At 40.1% G+C, this 24,108-nt stretch overlaps 1 protein-coding gene across 7 annotated transcripts in view; it reads left to right on the top strand.

Moving 5' to 3' along the window:
* LOC129732407 (CUGBP Elav-like family member 2) overlaps nt 1-24,108 on the top strand; it is a 575,258-nt gene that overhangs the window by 337,414 nt on the left and 213,736 nt on the right. For all 7 annotated transcript variants that reach the window (XM_055693269.1, XM_055693267.1, XM_055693266.1 and 4 more), the window contains one exon: nt 11,648-11,696. In XM_055693269.1, coding sequence (XP_055549244.1) covers nt 11,648-11,696 — 49 coding nt within the window. The remainder of the gene's footprint in view (nt 1-11,647; nt 11,697-24,108) is intronic.

Here is a 24,108-nt window from a genome sequence, read left to right as displayed (position 1 = left end):
GATTAGCGAAAGTTCCGCTAACATGGGTTTAGCGTTTAGCGTTTAGCGATTATCGAGCTAAATTTTCCGGTTAGCGGCTTAGCGATTAGCGTCGCTAAATTTTCGATTAGCGGTGCCCACCACTGCGAATTCTTATGGTTTTTCTAAATCTCACTCATTGGCAAGCCATCGAAAAATCCTTTCTATGTTCAGAGACTGAATTACACAAAAGCTTCGCCGTTTTGATTTCTGTATATTTTCGCACAGAGAGTTCACGCGATACTTCATTCTGTTTGACGTTTCCAAGTTCGTAGATACTCAGTGGTGGGCACCATTCCGCTAATTCGCTAATTCGCTAATTAGCGACGCTAAAATTCAGTTAGCGATTTAGCGATTTCGCTAATTTTTGAGCTGGTTAGCGAAACTGTTAGCGTCGCTAAAATTTTGGCCTTCAAAACGCTAATCGCTAATTCGCTAAATTTTGTGGAGAAGCGACAATAGAAATATTCAGAAAAACTGTGAATTGCTGAAAGCGTACGTAAATTGCTTCGAAAAATAAACATACATTACTGCGAAAGTTACTTTTGTCAGTTTTTTTACCCTAGAATGGAGTATCGTACAAGCCACAGGAGCATTTTGAAGAACAGGCACAAGATCTAGATTGAATTTTTGGCACACCAAGAACTTTGGTGAATTGCAATGCGCTTGAAATTATGACAACTTTGACTCTACATTTTCGATTCAGATAATAATTGAATTTCTATGAAAACATTCCTAAGTTTATCTATTTTCAATGCAAGCTAAATAACTTTTGTTGTTCTTGTAAGTAATTGTTTTCGTTTGTTTAACCAAAACAGATCAAAGTGGTCCAAATCTTACTAAACATGAGCAATAAATATAGCGATATGACTGTTAACATATTAAAAAGTTAGCGATTAGCGATTAGCGAAAGTTCCGCTAATGTGGGTTTAGCGTTTAGCGATTATCGAGCTAAATTTTCCGGTTAGCGACTTAGCGATTAGCGTCGCTAAATTTTCGGTTAGCGGTGCCCACCACTGTAGATACTACGTGATAAAACATAGTATGCATGTGATTTTCACGTAGATGTTATGTTTGTCACATAAATCTTGCAAAATGACAGAAAACGAATAAGTACAGGAAATTTCACGTAACAATAATATTGAAAATATTTTGAGTGTAGGGGTGACGGTCTTACCCTCAGTGCCGGGCTTACCCCCAGTACCCCTACGAGAGTTTATGAAATGATTGAAACGAATAAATATACAAATTAATTTATTAATTACTAAGTCAACTGATCAACTAAACACAGCTTTGGTAGAAACTGGAGTGGTGTATTGCTTCCAGGAAATAAAGTAACATCTATCACTCTGCAACTTCCATCCTGCGAGCGAGTTGGTAACCTATAAAATTGATTGGAGAAAGAATTAATCAATTTCTTCAAATATTCTTTGCAGCGAAAACAAACGAGATCTGAGAAAAATAGTGTATACTCACTCAATAGTTTAGTTGATTTGAACTTTGCAGATTTCTCCATAATAATAATCAGCCGCCAAACCTCCTCCTTTTCTTTCTACACCGAAGCACGAAAAAAAACCGAACTCGTTATTTTGACAGTTCAGTTTTTCGGAATCTCGGTAAGAGTTTTTTTTGTTCGACGAAATCTCGGTTAAATGATGTCAGGGTTCCGAGCTTCGGTATTTTAGTTTACTGAACTCGGAAATTTTCGGTTTTACGGATTTTTTCTGTAAAAAAATTTACGGTATTCCGGTAAACACTTACGGTTTCCGATTTCTTAGTAATTTTTTTATTGAACAATGGTAAACTAAAGTGTTTTCAGGTAGTTCGGTATTTAACTTTACCGAGAGAACATTACGCAGTTAAGTGTGCACATGACCTTCATTAAATCCGAACCCTTTTGGAAGACTCATAGAGAAGCGCCTACAGCAGGTTCTGTAGACTAAAAGAGCTTTGGTTTTGATTTAAATTATCCTTAATATCGTGGATATTTCGCAATATAATAGACACCAACAATATCCCTGCTATGGCCAAATAAAAGCTTCGTCCGGCTCGTAAAAAGACGGTTATTTTATTTCGACTTGTTAAAATGTAAAGGAATTGGAATTTAAGCTAAATTATTGCCAGTGGGTTACAAAATTGTTCAGATACACATTAAATTATTGTTTGGTTATTTTCTGCTCCGATCAATAGATCATTGCACGGTGACGTCACAAAGAAAAAGAATGAGATTTGACAGTGGTCGCGGGTTTGTTTACGTGGACTTGTAGAATTTTCGGCTCGAATGAAAATGCGGAAGTGTGTTGTTAAAAATTGCTTTACTGCCTGGTAGTAACGAATTCGCGGAGAGTTGTCCGCACTTTTTCGTACTCGTATCATTCATTTTCACTCCTATCGCTGAACGGTGAATGAAAAAAAACATTCTATCACCACGTAAACAAACCCGTGGGAAATGTAAAAAAAGTGAGGTTATTTTTCGTATGCAATGATCTATGGATGCATGCTTATATTAGTTTTACACGGAAAACAAAATCTACCCAACCGGAGGGTACAATCTACCTGAAATGATGTAAACCTTATTCAACTTACGTGTTGGGTAGTTTTGCAATACTATCGCTGAGTCATTTCAACTTAATTTATTTCAAACATGATTTTACTCAATGTTGGTGTTTTGACAAAAAGTCAACATTGAGTAGTTTGAACCCAATATTGGATGAAAAATCAAACTGGTTGAAAATTCATAACTCGCGTAATGAAATTGATTTCGCGAAAGTGGCAGAGATTTCTTTGATATTGACAGTTTTGATTTTAAATTGGTGATGTTAAGTGAAGAGCGTGCTTTGGTGCTTCTGTTTTTGAATAATAGCCGCCAATTAAGAAGAAGATTAAAATTGCATTGTGAGAATTGAGCTACACGGAAAACGAAAAGTACCCATTTCATGTCGATTTCACTCAATGGCGTCGTTCCGTGCAGGAAGCAAATTTTGAGAAGTCGTAGATTAATTCAGTAGAAGATATATAGCACTAAGAGTAATAATACGTAAAAAATACCCAACGTTTAGTTCAATCTTTTAAACTATGCCTTGGGTAGATTTCAGTTTATTTCATTCGATGTAAATAATATTATACATTAATCTATTAAATCTATCTCAAAACCTGCTCACGTACCTTATAATTTGGTGTAACTGGCTTTATTAATTTCCCCTTTAAGTGCCTCCGTTCCTAGCTCCATTCTCACAATGCAATTTTATTCTTCTTCTTGATTGGCGGCTATTATTCAAAAACAGAAGCACAAAAGCACGTTCTTAGCCTAATATCACTAATTTATAACCAAAACTACCAATATCAAAGATATCTCTGCCACTTTCGCGAAATCAATTCCTCCACGCGGGTTATGAATTTTCGACCAGTTTGATTTTTCATCCAATATTGGGTTTAAACTACTCATTATTGACTTTTTGTCAAAACACCATCATTAAGTAAAAGCATGTTCAAAGTAAATTAAGTTGAAATGACTCAGCAATAGCATTGCAAAACTACCCAACACGTAAGTTGTGTAAGGTTTACATCATTTCAGGTAGTTTGTACCCTCCGGTTGGGTAGATTTTGTTTTCCGTGTAGGAACGGAGGCACTAAAAGGAGAAATTAATGAATCCAGTTACACCAAATTGAAAGGTACGTGAGTAGGTTTTGAGTAGATTTTATAGTTTTTCAGTTTTTTTTTTCAATGATCCACTTTTTTTCAACTAATATTAACTCAATCGAATGAAATTCACTGAAACCTACCCAAGGCATAGTTTAAAAGATTGAACTAAACGTTGGGTATTTTTGACGTATTATTACTCTTAGTGCTATATACTGCCGCTCATGGCAAGTTCGTCCCAATTGCATTTTTATCAATTTTGAGTTTATTTATGGAATCAATTCCATTTTATATCTGCTTTCGATAAAACAGGTATTTTTGAATACTTCGTTCTGAGGAACTATGAAAAAAATAGCAAGTCAGTTTGTCCCATAGCAAAAGTGATCGCAAGTCGGTCCCATTGAAAAAATCTTCGCAATTTAACCCAACAGCCAATAATGATTATGAAAAATGTGATATTTACCACAACTTATGGTCTTCAGGTTTAGAATTGGATGTACCAAGTGATATTCGATAGGAGGTTTGATTGAATTTTACGCGTTCTACATCGTGTGGCTCTAGCTGATAGTACAATGTTTTCTTCCAAACAAAGTTTCCACCAGTAGATTCCTTCAGCTGTTGTTTGTTGACAGTTAACGCTTTAGGTGTGTCACTGTATTGTTAGTTAAAGCATTCTTCAGTAAATACTACTTCTCGTATTTTATCCGTATTTTACGTAAAGATGTGGTTAAGAATTGTTCAATCATTGTCGTGAATTTCGTTTTGAAGAATTTGTCAGTTATACTAAATACTTCGGTACGCTACTTAGCTGTTTTTTAACGGAGCAAACATTTTCCTAAGCTATAGGTGTTTTCTCATATTTGCTTCCACTGCTACGTGGAAGCTGTCCGCCGTCACGAACGTGTGACCGCTCTCAGGGAAATTTAGAACAAGTTCCTACACCTAAACTGATTTTGAATTTATCAGTAGTATCAAATGTAAAAACAAAATCTTATTTTGTTTTGAGCGGCGCAGTTGGTACATTGTGTTCTCACAAAAAATTTGTTTAATGAAGCACGAGAGAAGGTCATTTATGAATTGACCAGCGATGGATTCATTTCAAACGCAAGCTATAGCACCGCCATCGATTTGCAGTGTTAGTTTGTTTTTCATCACCGGTCGTAGCTGGCTATGGGACTGACTTGCTATCATTCTGGCTACGTACCGTAAAAGTAATCGCATGTGAGTCCCAGCTTATGATTTTTAACACATTTTGATCAAATTTCAGTGTTTAAGCAAGTTTTATGATGCAATAGTGTTAGATTGTCATTGCAGTACTAAATTCTGTTAATGGTCTCGATTGAAAAAGCATTTAGGTGAAAAATTTCACCTAAAGCGTTACGATTTTCAATTGCTGTTTTCTCGTCAGCACCAAAAAGCAAATGGGACGGACTTGCTATGAGCGGCAGTATACCTTCTATTGAATTAATCTACAACTACTCGAAATTGGCTTCCTGCACGGAACGACGCTGTTGAGTGAAATCGACATGAAAATGGGTACTTTTAGTTTTCCGTGAAGGTACGCATCCTAGGGGCAAGACAGTAGTGATATATTACAAAATATTTCAATTATTCAATATAATTAAGTATTTACCGCTGCATTTTTGAGCATCCCTCTATCATAGCTCATTGACGTTACATTATTGTTCGAAGGATGTCAATGTGACAGATAAACGAGAAATATCAAAATGTATCAACCAATATCGTGTAATATCAATAATCCGCGTGAAGTAAATCACCAAGGAAGGCTTTAGAAAAAAAACCTGAAACGTTCTACGGCCAGGATTTTTTATCCTTTTTGACGGTCATTTCGGTTCTTCCGGAGTGCGGAGGGGTTTTTTTTGACTAAGTCTTTTACTCAATAAACACTCAGACTTGGGGCAGGACACTGATATACTGCGAAATATTTCCATTATTCAATTTTACGAAGTATGTATCGTTGCAGTTTTGGGCACTCACTATTTATATCATAGCTCATTGATGTTATATTATCGTTGGAAGGTTGTCAATTGACAGATAAACGATAAATATCAAAATATATCTACCGATATCGAGTAATATTTCCGAAATATTTTTCATGAGAATAAAGACGTTTTTGGCTCCCAACCCGCATTAATACGAAAATCCGCGAAATTCTTTTTGAATTAGTGCGTTATCGCGTGAACCGCATAATTCAAAAATCCGCGTGAATAATAAACCTCGTAAAAAAATCCGCGTAAAAAAATCTGACTGTAATTCGATTGTATTCTTTTGCATCGTCACCGTTTTTTCAGTTCTTACAACCAAATGTATGAGTTACATGAGCTTGATAAGCATAGACGATCTTTTAAACTGCTATCACGAAATTTGACTATCGCTACCAGACGCCAGAAATAAGCCAGCGGTGTAAGGAACGTAAATTTTAAACCATGCTTAGGATCAGGTGTGCTGTCAGGAAATTTTATGTGAAAGTTGACACATTGTGCCGGTTAAGGGTGCTGATGCAGCTCGGAGCTGAAGCAAAAACAGTAAATATAAATGACTGCAATTTAAAAACCAACAAACCTCACGAGGTTCATTATGGAAGCTCAGAACAACAACCACGGCCGTAGCTTAGAAAGGTGAAAAGCAATTTCGTCTCATTTAAGATCGCATGAGCTTAGGGTGTACTTGATGCATGACGACGACAACAACGGCAACGATGATGGCATCAAGTGAGCTTGAAAATGGTTAAACGCTCCTCTGGGTGTGATGAAGTGATGCTCGGCACACGATATGGCCAACAGCAGTGGCTTCCCGGAGATACGATGAGCTGATGTTAATGATGATGACGCCGCATAGATGTTAAGTTGTCTGCCCGGATCGTTTACCTAGATGAGGAAATCCATTTATGTTCCAGCTGCCGATGGCGAATCACCTGATGGGCTGATTACACGATTGCAAAATAGATGACTTGTCCCGGTCAGGGAACGGTCAACTACAGTTTACTGTTGCTGCGTAGTAGGGGTATTTAATTATGCCAAGACAAATTTGAATACAAAGTATGCACCATCACGTTTTCCACACAATGCATTTTAATCGCCGCACTCTGTCTCTGACAAGCAATTTATAACGCATTTGTTTTCAATGAAATCACCTCACCTTAATATCTCTCTCGTGACATTATGCCTAATTAGACTGAAAACCAAGACAGCCTTAAGACAATGTTCACAGGAAGATACCTACATAATCAATCCGGTGGCTGCAATATCGTCTTATTGCTAAAATAGTTTATATTGAACCCCACATACGAACACCAACCGAGTATCCTTTGTGTGAGGATAGTAAACATAATTTCAGACGCCGCTTGTGCTGAATACTTTGTGTTTGTTCGTGCTATCCGTGTCGGAAGTCGAGCTACGTGAGGCTGCGAAGCCTTTCCGATAATTGTACATAATAAACACATTATTATGAAATAATTGAGTTTTCGATCCGTGTACAGACGGCCGTCTTTCACGCAGTTTCATGTTTCAGACAACGACGGAAATATTGTACCGGCACGTCAATGCCCCGTATCATCCACGAGGACTTTCGAGTGTTGAGCTGCATGCACAATTTACTATGTGCTTCGTAAGCCTATGAAACAGGACACTCGAACTCACGCTCCCTTGTTTCGCTTTGATAGGTTTCCATTTCCGAACGAAATTTTAGTAACATTAGTGCCAATCGTATCAATATTTCTTTCAAACATAACTCATGTTTCCTGGTCTGCAATTCACTGCAGATAACCATCCTGCATATCGGATGATTGGATTAAAACTCAATAATCACAAAACGTGCTCAAATCTAGCAAAACGATCACGTGCAGCTGGCCGAAACGTAACTGTCAACTGTCTTTATACTCGCCTCCACCTTGCGTCCTTATCGTTGACAGCATACGGGAAGACCTTTCGATGGACACGAAACATCCAAACGGTAGTCGCGTTATTTCCGGATCGTCCGTACATGTTTCTCCAATCAGCCAGAAAATCGCTGTCGGTGCTGATCCGCAATAATAGCACACATTCAGTCTCTCTGTCACACATACACAGACAGACAAATACACTACACGACGCAACAAAGGGCGATTCGATTGTCCGGGAAATCCCTCCTGATTGTGCTAACTTCCTTCGGGGGATCACTGGCCACACTGAGTTGTCGAGTGGATGGAGTGACAAGTAATCGCAATCAACGTGTTTAATATTACGGCACCGCATCCGAATCGGAGAGTCATCCTGAGGATGTTTGATGTGGAGCTTCTTCATCCAGTTCGTCCTCCATATGGAATTTGTAATAAGAGGAAACCATAAATCGACCAAATGAACTGATTTGAAGCTTGCCTTTAAACCAGTACAAAGCGTTTTTTCGGTTGGAATAAAACTAGTCATACCACTGGAGAAAATTTCCAGTGTAAAACTCTTTCTATATCAAAACTTCCTGACGTCACATTACCGTCTGTGTGATGTCAATGTGACAGATAAGCTATAAATATAATATTATCGGAAGATTTTTCATAAAAACAGAGTTGTCAAGCCCCTAGCTTCATTATGAACTACAAACGAGGGGTAAGACAGTGAGTAAATTTGAGGTTTTCCGAGTTTTTGTGAGGATATCTGAAAAATAAAGAGCAAATCTGAGTAACTCTCGTGTCTCTGAATATCCTTTCTTATACTTTTTTCCCACCGCAAATATTCACATGGATGTTGCTCGGTCTCACCGTTCCTATATATTTCTTGCTCTCAAGGTAATCAAAGATGTGAATCATCTGGGAATTTCGGAGTAATACTAAGTAAATTAGAGTTACTCCCAAGTATAAGAGTAACTCAGATAAAAGTGAGTAAATTTGAGTTTTTCCGAGAAATCGTGAAAAATAAAGACCAAATCTTAGTAACTCTCGTGTCTCTGAATATCCATCCTTAAGGGCATCTTCAGCAGTGATCTATTTTTGAAACAACTTTATACTAGATTTACACCAGCGAAACCTGAATAGAACCAGCTAATATAGACCAACTTTTCGTTCTCCGCACCGGTGTTGTATATCTAAACCGCTGACATCTGTCACACTGTCAACAATCCAATACCCCATGCTATCAGACTTGTTATAATAAAAAACACTCAATATTTAAGAAACGGAAATTCGATAATTTTTACGCACATTAAACGATTACTTTGGCAAGACACTTTATATCCACAAGACTTTATGGATTTGACGGTTTGACCCGAGCGTCAGTGACATTTCTCAGCATGGATTGGTATGATCGAAAATTCCTGCTACAAGTAGGGTTACGGAGGATAGCGAAAAATATTTGATCGCGTAGGTGTTCATCTTCCGTTTTCGTCTCATCAATCTTTCAAAATCTTGCAGTTCCTAAAACTTGGTTTGGGTTTTGAGGATATTGGGTGGCATTGCGCAGCTTGATTCAAACCATTTTCGCTATTTTCGAGTAGGTCACATACTGCCAGTTATGCTTCAAGCAAGAAATGAGCAGTTATTGTCATTTGTCCTGCGGCTCATCTAACCCGCAAAGTCAAAAAATACGAAAAACGAAACATAACGTCCCCCAGCGCTCATTTAGTTTTGTTCGAGTTGCTCGAAACAAAATGCCCAATGTCACCTCAGCATTTTGAACGTTTTCAGTTCAGTGTCTTCGAGGAACATTTTTCTGGCCTCTCAAGTTCTCCTCTAGTTCCAATACAATTAAGGCGAATAGCCAACATATTTGTCATCCTGGTGGTTGCAAACCAAGTAGTTGAGCCTACGGTTATGGCCTTCCAGAATTCCCCCTTTTGCTGGTCGGTTTCCTTGAAGCCAGAAACGAAAACCCTGTTCATTTTTTTCTTCAGAAAAGCCACAAAAATGAATTGTGAATTGTCATAAAAAATCTTTGTTTTGTTTATTCCCCAACACTCGCAAATCGCCTATATGAAAATAGCTAGAAATGAGGTATTCTATTAAAATATGACATTTTACCCACCTATTGGTAGCGTACAAAGGGTTTTAGAACGATCTATTTCTTGTTCCAAAAAGTGACAAAAATAGACCAAAACATATACCAGTTTCAAATTTTTTCAATTTAGATCTGGTATAAAACAAAATTTACACCACCGGTGCAGCAGTGAATTTGAGTTTGTTCCAAAAAAATAGAACAAAACAACAATTTGGACCACCGCTGAAGATGCCCTAATGTCCTTAGTGAATGTTACTCGGTTCACCGCTCATATATTTTTCTTGTTCTCAAGGTAATCGAAGATGTGAATCATCTGGATATTTCGGAGTAATATTGAGTAAATTAGAGTTACTCACAAGCATAAGAGTAATTCAGATGAAAGCTGTCTTGCCCCTTGACTACGAACTACCTGTAAAAATTTAAAAGAAAATAATAATTTTGTTTTCGATTTAACTCTAAGCAAAGATGACAAAAACAAGATATGTGACTCTTGCCGTATGCAGGGGACACGATTGTCGCTGCAGGTAGGCAAAAGTCGAACTAATTTGTTATTTTTGATGATGGTCAAGCGATTTTTTCAGTTTCCTGGTATGGTGCTGCCATCTAATTTCCATTTTGATTCGGAAGACTATGCACAATATATCGATTTAGGTAAACATCATTGTTTTATACGCATTTAGGCTATCAGGTTACAGCACTAACCACCGTAAAGGTGGTATCGTCCAAAATGTATGAAGAAACTGGGGTGGCTTTGCGCATTTCGTTTCGAGTGATATTTGTTCGTTTCGACCACATTTGACATTGCCGATTTCGATTCAAGCTCGAAACGAGTAGATGGCGTATTATTGCAGTTGATTTTCGAGTAAAAATGGCATAACGTAATGGTTTGATCCAGCACTTATTAGCTCGAAAGTGATAAAAAATGGTCGATAAGTTGAAGGCGTTCGTTTGTACCTATGTTTGTTGACTAAAACATAAATAATTTCACTAAACATCTGTGGAGCGGAAAAACATTATTTTGGTAGGATCCACTAGCGAATAGATTTAAAGTAGGGGCTAACTTTAACGGAGCAGGAATTGTACTAGTGCAGTTTGGAGGAAAATGAAATATTGTACTTAAAATAGGTTTGAGTGCTCCCCGCCTAATCTTGAAATGTTGACGAAACCATGAAAAAAAATTTCTTTTACATCAGAAAATAACTAACTTTGTTTCATTTAATGTAAGCCTAATACTCATATCTTATTGTTTACATCTTTGTATATTCCTAAAACCATTTTCATCACGAGAAGAATCGTAGTAAAACATTCGAAGAATAATATGTTGTTTTGAGGACAAAACTTGTTATAAACGTAAAAATTACCAATCTCTAGGGGCAAGACACTATTGATATATGGCGGAATATTTCTAATATTTAATATTATAAAGTATTTATCGTTGCATTATTAGGCACCGGTGTGATATCAATGTGTCGGATAAACGATAAATATCAAAATTTATCAACCGATATCGTATAAAATTACCGAAATATTTTTTTATGAAAACAAAGTTGTCCAGCCCCTAGACAAATTTGACATTTATTTTCGAGTCAATGTTTGCTCGAAATAAACTGCAATAAAATTGGGGTGTCGAAAATAATACGCAATACCAACTCCACCTCGAAGCGAGTTTAATTTCTCTCGATTCGAGTTACTCGAAGCGAAATGCGCAATGTCACCCCTGAAAGTCACTAATCTTGCTCTAGTATTCTATGCGAAAAAGATATGGAGAAAAATATTGTGAACTTTTTTTTCTGTTTATTCGTTTGTATCTAGAATTTTTATTCTATTGAACCATGCAAGTGCACTGAATTATGAATTTCTATGGCGAAAATTGATTTTTATCATTTAATGTAATGAAGAGATTACTCAAGTATTAATATATTTGTTATCGAATGGAACACCAATTAAGTTTCGATTTGTTGTAAACCTAAGCTCATCCTATTTTGTCTGTTTTCTCATGTTTCAGATGCACCATCCGATCCAAATGAAGCCTGCTGATAGTGAAAACAGAAATGGTAAGTGCCAATAGTAACTAGATATAATTCAAGTTGGTTGGATCACGAACGAGATAGTTTCCGTAGTTAGTGTTTTCCAAGTACATTTTGTGTGGGTGTCACTCTTTTCCATGTGGTGCAGAATAGGTAAAACTCCACCGCAAAAATGAAGTCGACATGAAAACAATAGTAATATTAATATTACCAACAGTTCGAAAATTATAAGCAGGGTTTATAATTCTCTCTTCTTGTATCAATAATCATGGTCTGTTGAGTACCTTAACTGCTCTTGGTTGTAAAATTGAATGCTTCTGTCGCAAAAGGAGGCGCACAAATCACCTTGCGCGTCTACGGCTTTCGTTTTCCCCAGAGGCAGTGGAAACTTTGAGTTTATCTTATGTTTCTCGGAAACGTTACCCGAACATCAAGTTCACTGCTGACAACGGTGGAAATTGTACATCGCACCCCATTTCGGGGGTTCTACTGCTTCTGGGCCCGAGCAAGTAATTACTTTTACTGCTGTATTAGCACTGCTTTCACTGCTCCGCAGGTACTATTTGTGTTGTAATTTCGAGCAATCAACAATGGACCTGAAAGTGGTTCCGGAACAGAAGTAATCATCCGTCCTGGATGAACGCTTCTACGTTTAATGGCCCTCTGCCGTGGCGGACGTTGAATTTAATGAAGATATAAAATTTCAATTTGGCTCCAAGGTTCCTCGAAACGGCACTCTTCAACACAGTTGCAAATTGCACGATTCATCAGCTAGAATTGGATCACAATAGCACGCAATTCTCGAAAATCTCGAATAGCTTTACGCAATGAAAATTGTGCTGGCATGCGTCGACGTGTGTGAAAATTTAACTTCAAAATCGTTTAAATGAATTGAAATTATTCAATTACGCTCCACGCTTCGTATCGTTTTCTTTCATTTCCGCTCATTCGTTTCGGTTCAGTGTAGAACCCGCACAACGTCCTTTTTGGGCTCCTCGGATTGAGCAACATCGAGCTTATTTGCTTCTCGCCGTAGTACGCTCAAAACTTCGCTGGCTCATATCCGTAGACACACGTTTCCTTTATTCTGTGCTGTATCTCTTAGCTCATAGCGCCAAGCAGCATAACTGATTGGAATAAAAGATGGGAAAGCTACGACGAGCATTGATAATTGAATATTTCAAATTTCCGTTATGAGCAAAAAGAGCTAGTCGTTCGGGATTGTGCTTACGTTGCTTAGCATGTGAGGAATATTACCCTGTATAAATGCCAAATTAAAGCTCCCTTCTGTTTTCAAGAACATTGTTTTTTATCAGTATGATATTTTACTTTACGCCAAACTTTACATACATTGATAATTTTTTATTTGTATTTTTATTGCTTTTATTTTATTAGAAGATTTATTTTTAACAATAGGGGGTTCTAATTTGAAAAAATACCTGCTTTTTCTTCTACTAATCGATAACCGACCTTTCAGTAGCCATTACGTAATTTGTCTTAGTTCTCTACGAGTTTTTTTTTTATTTTAAAATATACAATTATATATGTTCTAAATTTTTACTAACTGGCAAGAGGTGAACAGAATGACATTGCTGTTGCTGGCTTTTGAGGAATATAACCCAGATAGAAAGCAAAGTGACATTTCTGCTGCTGGCTTGTGGAAATTATCCCCCTGGTTTACGTGTCATGACAGGGATGCTAGATGTGAAGACATGTTTTAATATTGAAAACATATGAGCGCGTGTGAATAAGTGGAAGCCTAATAGTCGGTTGATTACCCGCACTCGATTTAATGTGTCGCTGAAAGTTTTGTAAACTTTCAACGGGGATCGTGTTTACAGATTTCCTATGTATAAAGATATTGTTTTGTGGAGTAGGAGGATATTTGAAAAATGACCTGGCCTCCCTGTGTCCTGATTTCTTCACGGTAGGGCATGTTCTAAAATCTCTTACAGTTGTTAAAATTCGAAATAGATTTTTTCAATAGTTTTGCTGTTTAAATTCAGAAAAATCAGTAGAATATGTATTTCTTTCGACATTTCTTATCAAAAGAAAAAATAATATACATACCCCCAAAACACCCTATTATTACAAATTACAGATAGAAATCGTTAATTTCATAATATAATTTCATATAACGATGCCTGATAAATACTTACTAGCATGGACGTGTTGCACAAAACTACTCGAAACGTAACCAATAGAAAGACTAAATTTGGAGCCATTTGAATATTTCACAGAGAACAGACATTCATATTCATATAAAAAAATGAAAATCATGTGTGAAAATTTGAATCAAATTACGTTAATACCACATACATAAGACATACGTAACACTGGCGTTTTTTCCTGGTACACGTTGCCCCATATTACTACGTACCTCGCCCTGTCAAACTGCTCGATAAATAATGAACACAATGAATTTTCTTTTTCTCGACCTTATCGAGCCCCAAAGAAAATCCCATAAGGAACTGTCAAAAAGTTATTTACAAAATCAATGCAGCATTTTTCGAGTAGAAACGAGACAAATGCAGGGCTGCGCTGGTACACTGCCTTCAAAAACAACTCAAACAGAGGTTTTTTTTACAGAGGTTGGTACTTTCGAGTAGTTCATTTTGTACCAACTTTTTTGGAAGATATCTTCCTGAGTGTTACGTATGTCTTATGTATGTGTTAATACACTAACGACATCTATCTTTTGGTGCCCCAGTTGTCCTGCATAAATATTGCCGTATCAATATTTTATCGATATCAGTGCTTGGTTCGTTTGTGACGTGACCGCCATATAGCGGGCGCATTACCACTTACGGTCAAATGACGGTTGCAAGTTTTTACACATCTTTTAAAAATAATATGAACGTCTGTTCTTTTGAACCCTAGCCAACCAAAGAAACGAGTGGATTTTATTTCACAACTGAGTAGCTCTGGAGGAGTGTATACGATATTGCAATATCGACAGTGAAGAATAATCGGTAAATTTCGATAACTTGCCCAACCCTGAACATCAACGATAAAAAAGCGTAAAGTAAAAATTTTGTTCCGGTTTTGTTGTGAAACGTGTTTTGTTATCCTTTGTTCGCTAATCTCAATTCTATCCTGTGTTGATGTTGTGTAGTAATTTACGGAATAAAGTGTGGAAATTGTGCTACTAAAAAGAAAAGTCATATTCTTTGCTCTCGTGTTAAATTGTTCGCAGTTTTTGTTTGATGTTTCACTACATGTCGTACTTCGAGTCCGATTTTTATCGCACCTTCTCGCTGGATTCTCCCGGACGCCACTGGGAATGGGAATGGTACGCTGCAGGTATTAGTTCCGCACCAACCGTTGTAATAGGGACTTGCTAATTTCGAAACCTTCATTTATTTAATTTCTCTGTGTAGGTAAGCCAGAAGAAAACGCCTGAAATGTAGCGCTAATCCAAAGCTGTAATAACGGTACTTTGCTTATTTTTGGGGATGAGGTTCCGCTCCACCCGCATGAAGCAGCAGCATCACTTCCACTTCGCGCAATATTAGCATTCATTCGGCCGCAGCCGTGGCTCCATTTCACCGGTCAAGCTCGGGAAAATATGCAGGGCAGATTGTTATCCTCAAGTAATTTATTTTATTAGAGGATTATTGTACGGTGCGTAAAATCAGCAGGGCTAGTTCTTTTTTTGCACACGCTGCCCAGAGCGGAGGCACAATTGCGTTGATACGTCCCGTCAGTTTGTATAAATTTAAACGCTTTCTCTTATCTGCTTCCCAACGCTGCCGGACAATTAGGGCGTTTGCAAGTCAAGAAAGAAAAGGTTCTGTCTTGGCAAGCTGATAGGGATCAATCTGAAAATACGTCTTTAATGGGATTAGATGAAATCTGTAAGGGTTGCAGTGTCCGGTTTGTGGACGCCTATGAATGCTGACAATTATTTCAGGTGACATGTTCGATTAGCCTTACGAAGAATTCTTTATTGGATGTTCCTCTTAATTGATCGTTAATTAATTTGTGTTATAATTTACTTACACGATAAAAATTTAAAGACGTTGGGTCGCTATGATTTTTTTTTGCCGCTGAATCAAAACGTTTAAAGGGATGTACAGTAGTATAACTTATATATCATTCCAGTTATTCTTTATTACAACCGTAGCCGGTTCGTACTGCTAAACGAACAACTAATTTTTTTCTTCCAGTACACCACTATCGATTGCAAACACGTGTTGCCATCGAGACTATTTTGGACAAAGTGGTGTAAAATTCCAGCCGAACCGAAAGCCACTTGACCGTCTATGTAGCAACACTGAAGCTGGGATCAATTGTCCTCTACTTCAATCCGATGTATCCAAGCGCCCGTTTCGGATCGATACAGGTCACGGAATGGTTTTGCCCTCGCCCGGCTTGTTCGTTGGTTTTTACGACATTTTTTTAAAGCCCAACCTCCGCTTGGTCCCTGCACGGACCGGAACAGGCTGAGACAATTTACGAACGTGTATCGCATATAAACAATTTCTGAGTTGCTGGCGCCATTCGATCCATTGCTTCCCTGCAGCGTCGGTGGCACTCGGACTGGTGATGGTCACACGCAGACGCTTCCCAGGCCACTAAAAGCGCACGCGATGACGACCGTAAAAGTCGTTTGTCGCGGATGTGACACGAGAAGCAGGGTTGAGTCGGCTGGTTGGTGCGAAACTGTCCCTACGGGGTAGCAAGTTGTCAACACACGGAGTGCGGGCTCTGAAATGACGATAGATCCGCTGGATGGCGACCGGACTGCAACCGGAAACGTTCCAAAAGAAGCGTAGTCCCTGTGACTGTGTTGGGTACACATTTTTCATCCACCGCGGCAACAGGACACGGTGTATCCGACCGGTACCCGGCGGATACGAGAGAAAATATAATTTTCACTGTTAAGTGGTCGTAAAGAAAGAGGTATTAAAATTGTAGATTTTCACTAGCCGCTGCGCTTGTGAACAGGGGCGACCAGGAATCATAGAAGTTTTTTGTCGTTGGGAAAAATGTATTTTATGGCACGGAGTACAACAGTTTGGATGCATCGTATCGTAAGAGCATAAATTTTTGATTCGCTGGATGTTTTAACGCTGTTTAGCGACAAATCGTTTGAGTAGAATGGATTAAATGATTTTTTTTTTCATTTTTGTAATTGAATTGGTTAGGAGGCGTCAAATCTTGTGATCATTGAACCGGGAACGTTGAGAGTGAAATGAGGGACTGCGTAGGGGTGCTGAGAAGCTTTCTTTTTTTTATTGAATTAACTAAAGAAAAAAACGTCAAAGTGACCTTCTGGTTTATTAGCTAGAAGTAAACGATACTCATAATTTGTAAATACGTTGTCTTTGTGCGAATGATCAAACTCGAAAAAAAAAAACAATAGTACGACATGGTTCAACTGTCGAACGCATGTTCGAAGGCCTCTTTTTCAGAAACCTACTGCCTCAAAAACTCATAGGCAAAACCATATCAGCAAATGAAAGCAAACATACGATGAATAGCCCGCAGGAACATAGAACACCATCCAACGGATAAAAAGTGCGAGACCAAACAAAAGCGGCACACATTTCCGTCTTGCTGCGTCAACACCGGAAGAGTCGGTCGCCTCGGTGTGTGGAACTAAGCCAATAGCAGCAGCTGCAAGCGATGCCTCCTTGTTCAACCCAATGAGTGAATGCAAACACACTAAATCAATTTGGAAGTTGAAGGCAATTATCGCGGCAGTTTCTTCCTTGCGGAGATGGCAAGCAAGAACCATGCGTTCAAGTACCGTTAAATTTATTCCGAATCTCCGGGCAAAAAGGTCACTTCACCGATGCCGCCGACGTCCGCGTCGTTGCCGATATTCATTCGCCAACCTCACGGTAGGAAGGTACAGCACAGAGCAGCAGGGCGGCGATGAGAATAAATCTGTGTCAATTGCTGGCGTCGTCGTTTGCCGTACGAAAGGAGAGCTCGGAGCGCCGCAAGCTCCGATAGAGCAAATACACAATGCACTTCGGCGTTGCGATTCCAATCCCGTGTCTCCCGAAACTAAACGAGATGCAGTTTGAATTGATTTAATGAGGTGGCATTGGTTTCATCGATTTTTTTTTTTGAGTTTTCATCATGCCTGGGGCAAACGGTGTGATTTTTTGGATTATAACTTAACCTACGTTGAACTACGAATCGTCCGTTCCTGACATGTTAATGATTTTGAAAGCGATATTTTGAAATCGAAAGGAATCACGCCATTTGGGAACCGACACCGCCTTGAATTGGTTGCGATTTCGGATCTATTTAAAGCGCCTTGCAAAATAATATCCCGTAGAAAATGCCGCTGACGCGCGTGGTTCGAACAGCACAATGACACCAGAATTCGGTGCATTTTCCTTCTGGCCATCGATGTGCGCGAAATGGGAAATTGTCGAGGCACATAAGAAAAGAGACAACTGTATGCGCACTCGCGAACACAATAGCTTTGAGGCTGGCGAAAGAAAATGCGGTTTGCCAGAAATGGAAAATTTCACACTCGATAAATCTGTCGTCGGGTGGGCTAGGAGAAGGGTAGAGAATGTTTGAAACTGCTTCCGCCCGAGAAAGCTGAATTGTTCCCTCCGGCAAGGCTTTGTTCTTTGGCAGAAAGAAGCAGAGATTCAAATGCCGATGATAATGACACCGACGCTATCTCAATTGACAATTAAGACTGGCATTTTACATCCTTCTCCGGAAGGCATAAAAGATTATTCTAATTGTCAGCAAAAGTCTGTCACTTTTGAACACACAATCGAGAGTGTGGCAGGTTAAATTTATAGCCCATGTCGTCACAACCGCCGGCATCGATGAGGAGGTACTTCTTTTGCTCTGATTTTTGTGAATGGAGCCGAAAATAGCCACGGATTCGGTGTGCACTGCAAGCGCCGTGTGAAAAAGGCAACAAACTGGCAGCCGACAGTCGTGAGAGAGTCGAAACGCAATGACAAAGTGTTTATTTTAGGCCTGATTTACTTTACAGGAAATTTGTCTTTTTTAAGTTGTTTACAGAATCTCGTAATTTACTGCACTGTCGCGCGGACGACGAACACGGTTAAGCTCACTTTAAACCGGAGGGTGAACCACACCATAATCATCATCATTTGATCATATGACACGTCGTTTGCATAAATTAGGCATGCAATAAAAAGTCGATAAAAATCCGATCCAATAAAATTTTCGGTCCAACAGGTGCTCCAGAAAATATTTCATGGTTTTTAACAATTTGAAGTATACTGATAGTTTAGTTGTAGTTAAGATTTTGAATATTTTTAAAAATTATTATTTTTTCACTTTTTTATCGTCATTTTTGATTTGGCCGAAACTTGGTGTTCAAAAGGGCTAAAAGCGTTATATTTTTTCGAATCTCAACTAATGTGTGAAAAAAGTAAATGTAAAAAGGGTTAAAAAAAATTTCTCCATAAAAACTACAGAGGGTTAGCTAACTACTGATGGAGAAATAAAAAAAATTAAAATATTCCAGAAAAAAATTTAATGTCAGAATGTTGTTTGATTGGTTGGCATGATGATTTCGGCAGAGTTTTGTTCTTCCGGAAAATATACACCATATGTCAAAAAATTATGGAAAAAAAACAAAACTGTGAAAACAAAATTTAAAATTCTGAAACCCACTTTCTAAAAATCTTTTTTACGAAAACTACACAATGTTAGTTTATTATAGATAGATTTCAAGTTTGAGAAATTTATGTTTTATGATTTTTTTACAGTGTGTATTTTTTTGTAGAAGGACGAAATCATTATCTTTACCTTTACCGGAGACACTATACCATACAAACACACCATTGTGGCTCTTAAAATATTTTTATCATTATTTGGCATTTGGCTCTGGAAAAACTCCTAAAGTTAGGTTTTCCGTTAGCACAAAGAAGTTATTAATAGAAATTTTTCGAAAAAGATTAGACATTCTGATGAAAAACGTAAAGAAATTGATTTATGGTATACAAAACAGGAACTTGATAGATAAGTTAAAAAAATAATCATTTACTCGAAAGATTTTAGGGATTGTTTTTTGACGGGGAAATGTTATTGAAATATTGACGCACTCAAAATGAGTTGACAACGATCCTAAAGAGAAAGATTCGCCAGCAGGAGGATAAGAGATCTTGAAAAACTGAACAACTTACTTTACTTTACTTTACTTTTACTTTTTTGGCTAACGGACCGTTCACCGGTCCAGGGCCGAACGAATTAGAGATGTCCAGCTTCTTCTGTCTTGGGCAGCCATTCTCCAGTCTTCCCGTACACCAGCAGATCGTGCATCTTCTTCCACCGCGCACATCCACCGCGTGCGTGGCCTACCACGGAGTCGACGGCCTCTTCCTAGTTCTCTACTGAAAATAGTTTTGGTGGCTCTCTCGTCAGGCATCCTGGCTACATGTCCAGCCCACTGAAGCCTGCCCCGCTGTATTACCTTCACTATATCAGCATGTTTGTATACTTGGTACAACTCGTGATTCATGCGTCTGCGCCACACTCCGTCTTCCAGTTTACCGCCAAGTATCGATCGCAGAACTTTACGCTCAAAAACTCCGAGCACTCGTCGATCAGCTTCCTTCAGCGTCCATGCTTCATGTCCGTAAAGGGCCACCGGGAGTATCAGCGTCCTATACAGCGCTAGTTTTGTGCGAGTTTGCAAACTACGGGACCTTAGCTGGTTACGCAGTCCGTAGAAAGCCCTGTTCGCAGCTGCAACTCGTCGTTTCACTTCACGGCTCATATCGTTGTCACATGTCACAAGCGTACCAAGATAAACGAATTCGTCAACCACTTCAAATCGTTCCCCATCTATCTCCACCTCAGCACCAACACCACGGGGACTCCCACGCTCTCTGCCAGCTACCATGTACTTCGTTTTGGCAGAGTTAATGACAAGTCCCAATCTCGCTGCTTCTCTCCTAAAAGGTACGAAAGCCTCCTCCACGGCCTTACGGTTGATACCGATGATATCGACGTCGTCCGCAAAACCAAAAAGCATGTGAGATTTTGTGATGATCGTACCGTTTCTTTCGACGTTTGCTCTTCGTACTGCACCCTCAAGAGCGATGTTAAACAGTAGGTTGGAGAGCGCATCCCCCTGCTTAAGTCCATCCAACGTTACGAATGCGGCTGATGTCTCGCCAGCTATCCGCACGCACGATTTTGATCCCTCCAGTGTCATACGACTCAGCTTTATTAGTTTCGTAGGGAAACCGTGTTCCAGCATGATCTGCCACAGCTCGTTTCTTTTCACTGAGTCGTATGCCGCCCTGAAGTCCACAAACAGATGGTGAGTCGATAAGTTGTACTCCCGGAACTTATCGAGGATCTGTCGCAGGGTGAAAATTTGATCCGTCGTGAAACGCCCTTGTCGAAAACCAGCCTGGTATTCGCCAACAAAGGATTCCGTTAACGGTCTCAATCTGAAGAACAGGATACGGGAGAACACTTTACATGCGGAGTTGAGCAATGTTATCCCTCGATAGTTGCCACAATCCAATCGATGGCCCTTCTTATAGATAGGGCATATGAGGCCTTCCAACCAGTCGTTCGGCATTTGTTCGTCCGCCCAGATTCTTAGTATTATCTGGTGGACCGCATAGTACAGCCGCTCGCTTCCCGCTTTTAGAAGTTCGGCCGGGATACCGTCCTTCCCAGCGGCCTTGCCGTTTTTCAGCTCACTAATCGCCTTTTTCACCTCCTCCTGTGTTGGTGGCTCCACAGCTTGTTCGTCACTCATAATCGTCATCCTGTTCCTGCTCTGCTCATCCGGCTCCTCACCGTTCAATAGCGCCTGAAAATGCTCCTTCCACCTGGCTGCAACCGTCGGTTTATCAGTAAGCAGGTTGCCGTCCTTTTCATTACACATGACCGGCACCGGGAAATTCCTGCTTCTGACTCTGTTGACAGTTCTATAGAATCTCCGCACGTCGTTTTGAGCATAGCTGTCCTCTGCGCTGACGAGCACCTGCTCCTCGTACCCGCGCTTCTTCCGACGGTGAGTTCTATTTTCGGCAGCTCTTGCCACCCTGTACGCAGTACGCAGTGAGCATGCGGCTCCTGGCACGGTTCTTCTCATCTGTCGCTCTCTGGCACTCGGCATCGAACCAGCCGTTAGGCTGTCTTCCACGCGTCGTACCTACCACCTCTCTCGCAGTCGTTTCGATGGCGCCGTGAATACTGCTCCACAGCCCATTTATGTCTTCCACTCCTTCCTCCTGCTGTTCTGCGATCCGTTGATCCAGCTCTCTGGCGTATTCTGATGCCACACCATCAGCTTTCAACCGCTGAATGTTGAAACGCATCGTCCTCTCTGTGCGAGATTTCAGCACGTTCGACAACCGTGCGCGGATCAAACAAACGACGAGATAATGGTCAGAGTCAATGTTTGGTCCCCGAAAAGACCTAACATCAGTAACATCCGAAAAGTGCCGACCGTCAATCAGTACGTGATCGATCTGGGAGCAGGCTTCTTCATTTGGATGCCTCCAGGTGTGTTTCCGAATATTCAAACGTGGAGAATAGGAGCTACATATGGCCATTCCTCTGGCCGCGGCAAAGTTTATCAGCCTCAGGCCGTTTTCATTGGCTGACGAGTGGAGGCTATGCCTTCCAATGACCGGACGGAAGAATTCCTCCCTCCCAACCTGTGCGTTTGCGTCTCCGATGACGACTTTTACGTCGTGTTTTGGGCACTCGTCATAGATTCGCTCAAGCTTGTCATAGAACTCATCTTTGACTTCATCGGATTTTTCGTTTGTCGGTGCGTAGGTGTTGATTAAACTGTAGTTGAAGAATTTGCCCTTAATCCTCAACACGCATATACGGTCATCTACGGGCCTCCACCGGATGACTCTTGTTTTCTGATTTCCCAGCACTACGAAACCGACGCCCCGTTCCGCTGCTTTGCCGTCACTGTAGTAGATGTGGTACTTGAAAGAAGTGCGTGCAATAGGGTCTACTGCACGGAATTCCCTTTCTCCGGAATTTGGCCACCGAACCTCCTGAATCGCTGCCGCTATAGTTCTCGAGCAAGCAAGCCAGCCCGCGCCGGTTCATTGAGAGATCGGACGTTCCAAGTACCCAATCTCCAATCGTTTACCTTAATCTTTTTCCGTGTTCGTAGCCTAGGTCTTTACCGATTGATCCGTTCCGTATTTCTAAATTCGTTGTTCGTGGTTGATGAAAGGTTTCGGTATGCTACCTTACCAGGGTCGCGATACCTACATGCTGCTGATGGGGCTGCCATCTTAGGTGTAGCTGGCGGGATACAGCATTCCATAATTCAGCCGCCCGCTCCGGGTCAGACGCTGTTGTACGCCGCCCCTATGGGGATACAGCCGCGTACGACCCCCTTCCCAGTCAGCATACGACCATAGTTTCCACCGGGGTTGGTTACCCGATCTCCGCTAAGGTTACTCGTATTCCGGTCGGCACCACGTGGAGGTTGGGATAGAAGTTGCTGGACAGAGGTGAATGGCCACATTAGGGTCTCAAGTTACACGTGTCCAGCCATTTGCCAACCGAAAAACTGAACAAACTGTTCCGAATAAGCGGAGTAACGGAAGGAGGCACGCGAGAAGTTAACCTTTGAGTGCCTACAAACGATAGCAGTGTTCCTGTTCCCGATATCTTGGAGATCAAACGGAAAATTGGGTCACTAAAGAACAATAGACCTGCGGACCCAGCAACGGAACTGTATTGAATAATTCCCAGGATTAAAGAGGAAGAGAGACTAACGGAGGAACAGATGCAAGTTGTTGTATGCCCCATTCACTGAGGCACGCGCTACTACGAAGCAAATCGTCACTCTCCGACAGATCTTTGAGACATGTCGGGAACACAACATGCCCACATATCACGTTTCCTTCGACTTCAAAGAAGCGTATGATTCAGTTGATCGAGATCAGCTATGGCAAATCATGCACGCCTATGGTTTTTCAAAATAAGTGACACGACTGATTCAAGCTACATTGAACCGAATAATGCGTTACGTGTTCGTATCGCGGACACTTGAATTTCTCGAGGCGCACGGAGGGTTTAGACAAAGAAATGGACTATCCTGTACGATGTCCAAGATTGTTCTTGAAACGTGAGGCATAACCCAAGTAACACACGTTGGTATAGAATAGTTGACGTTACCTTTTCCATGACATCTCTATCACCAGAAAAGCGCAAAACATGAAGGCTAATAGAACAAGTACCGATAACAGCATCAAAGCAAGCCAACTTGATAGAATTAAGTGGCAAAATACATCTCGAGTACTAATACGGCAATGCGCAAATCTGTTGCTATGACAACTGTTAACTAGCGCATGCGCAAATGTGTTGTGTCGGCGCAGTGCAACTAGATCGACAGTAGCTTTTATCAGTGGCAGTTTTAATTGATTATAAATTGATGACAAAAAATAATTTTCAACCTTTCAACAACTCGTTTCTTTTGCTT

Source organism: Wyeomyia smithii, chromosome 3, assembly GCF_029784165.1.
Source record: "Wyeomyia smithii strain HCP4-BCI-WySm-NY-G18 chromosome 3, ASM2978416v1, whole genome shotgun sequence".
Classification (NCBI taxonomy): Eukaryota; Metazoa; Arthropoda; class Insecta; order Diptera; family Culicidae; genus Wyeomyia; species Wyeomyia smithii.
The sequence above is the reverse complement of the archived record's forward strand: the minus strand, read 5'-3'. Positions and strand labels throughout refer to the sequence as shown.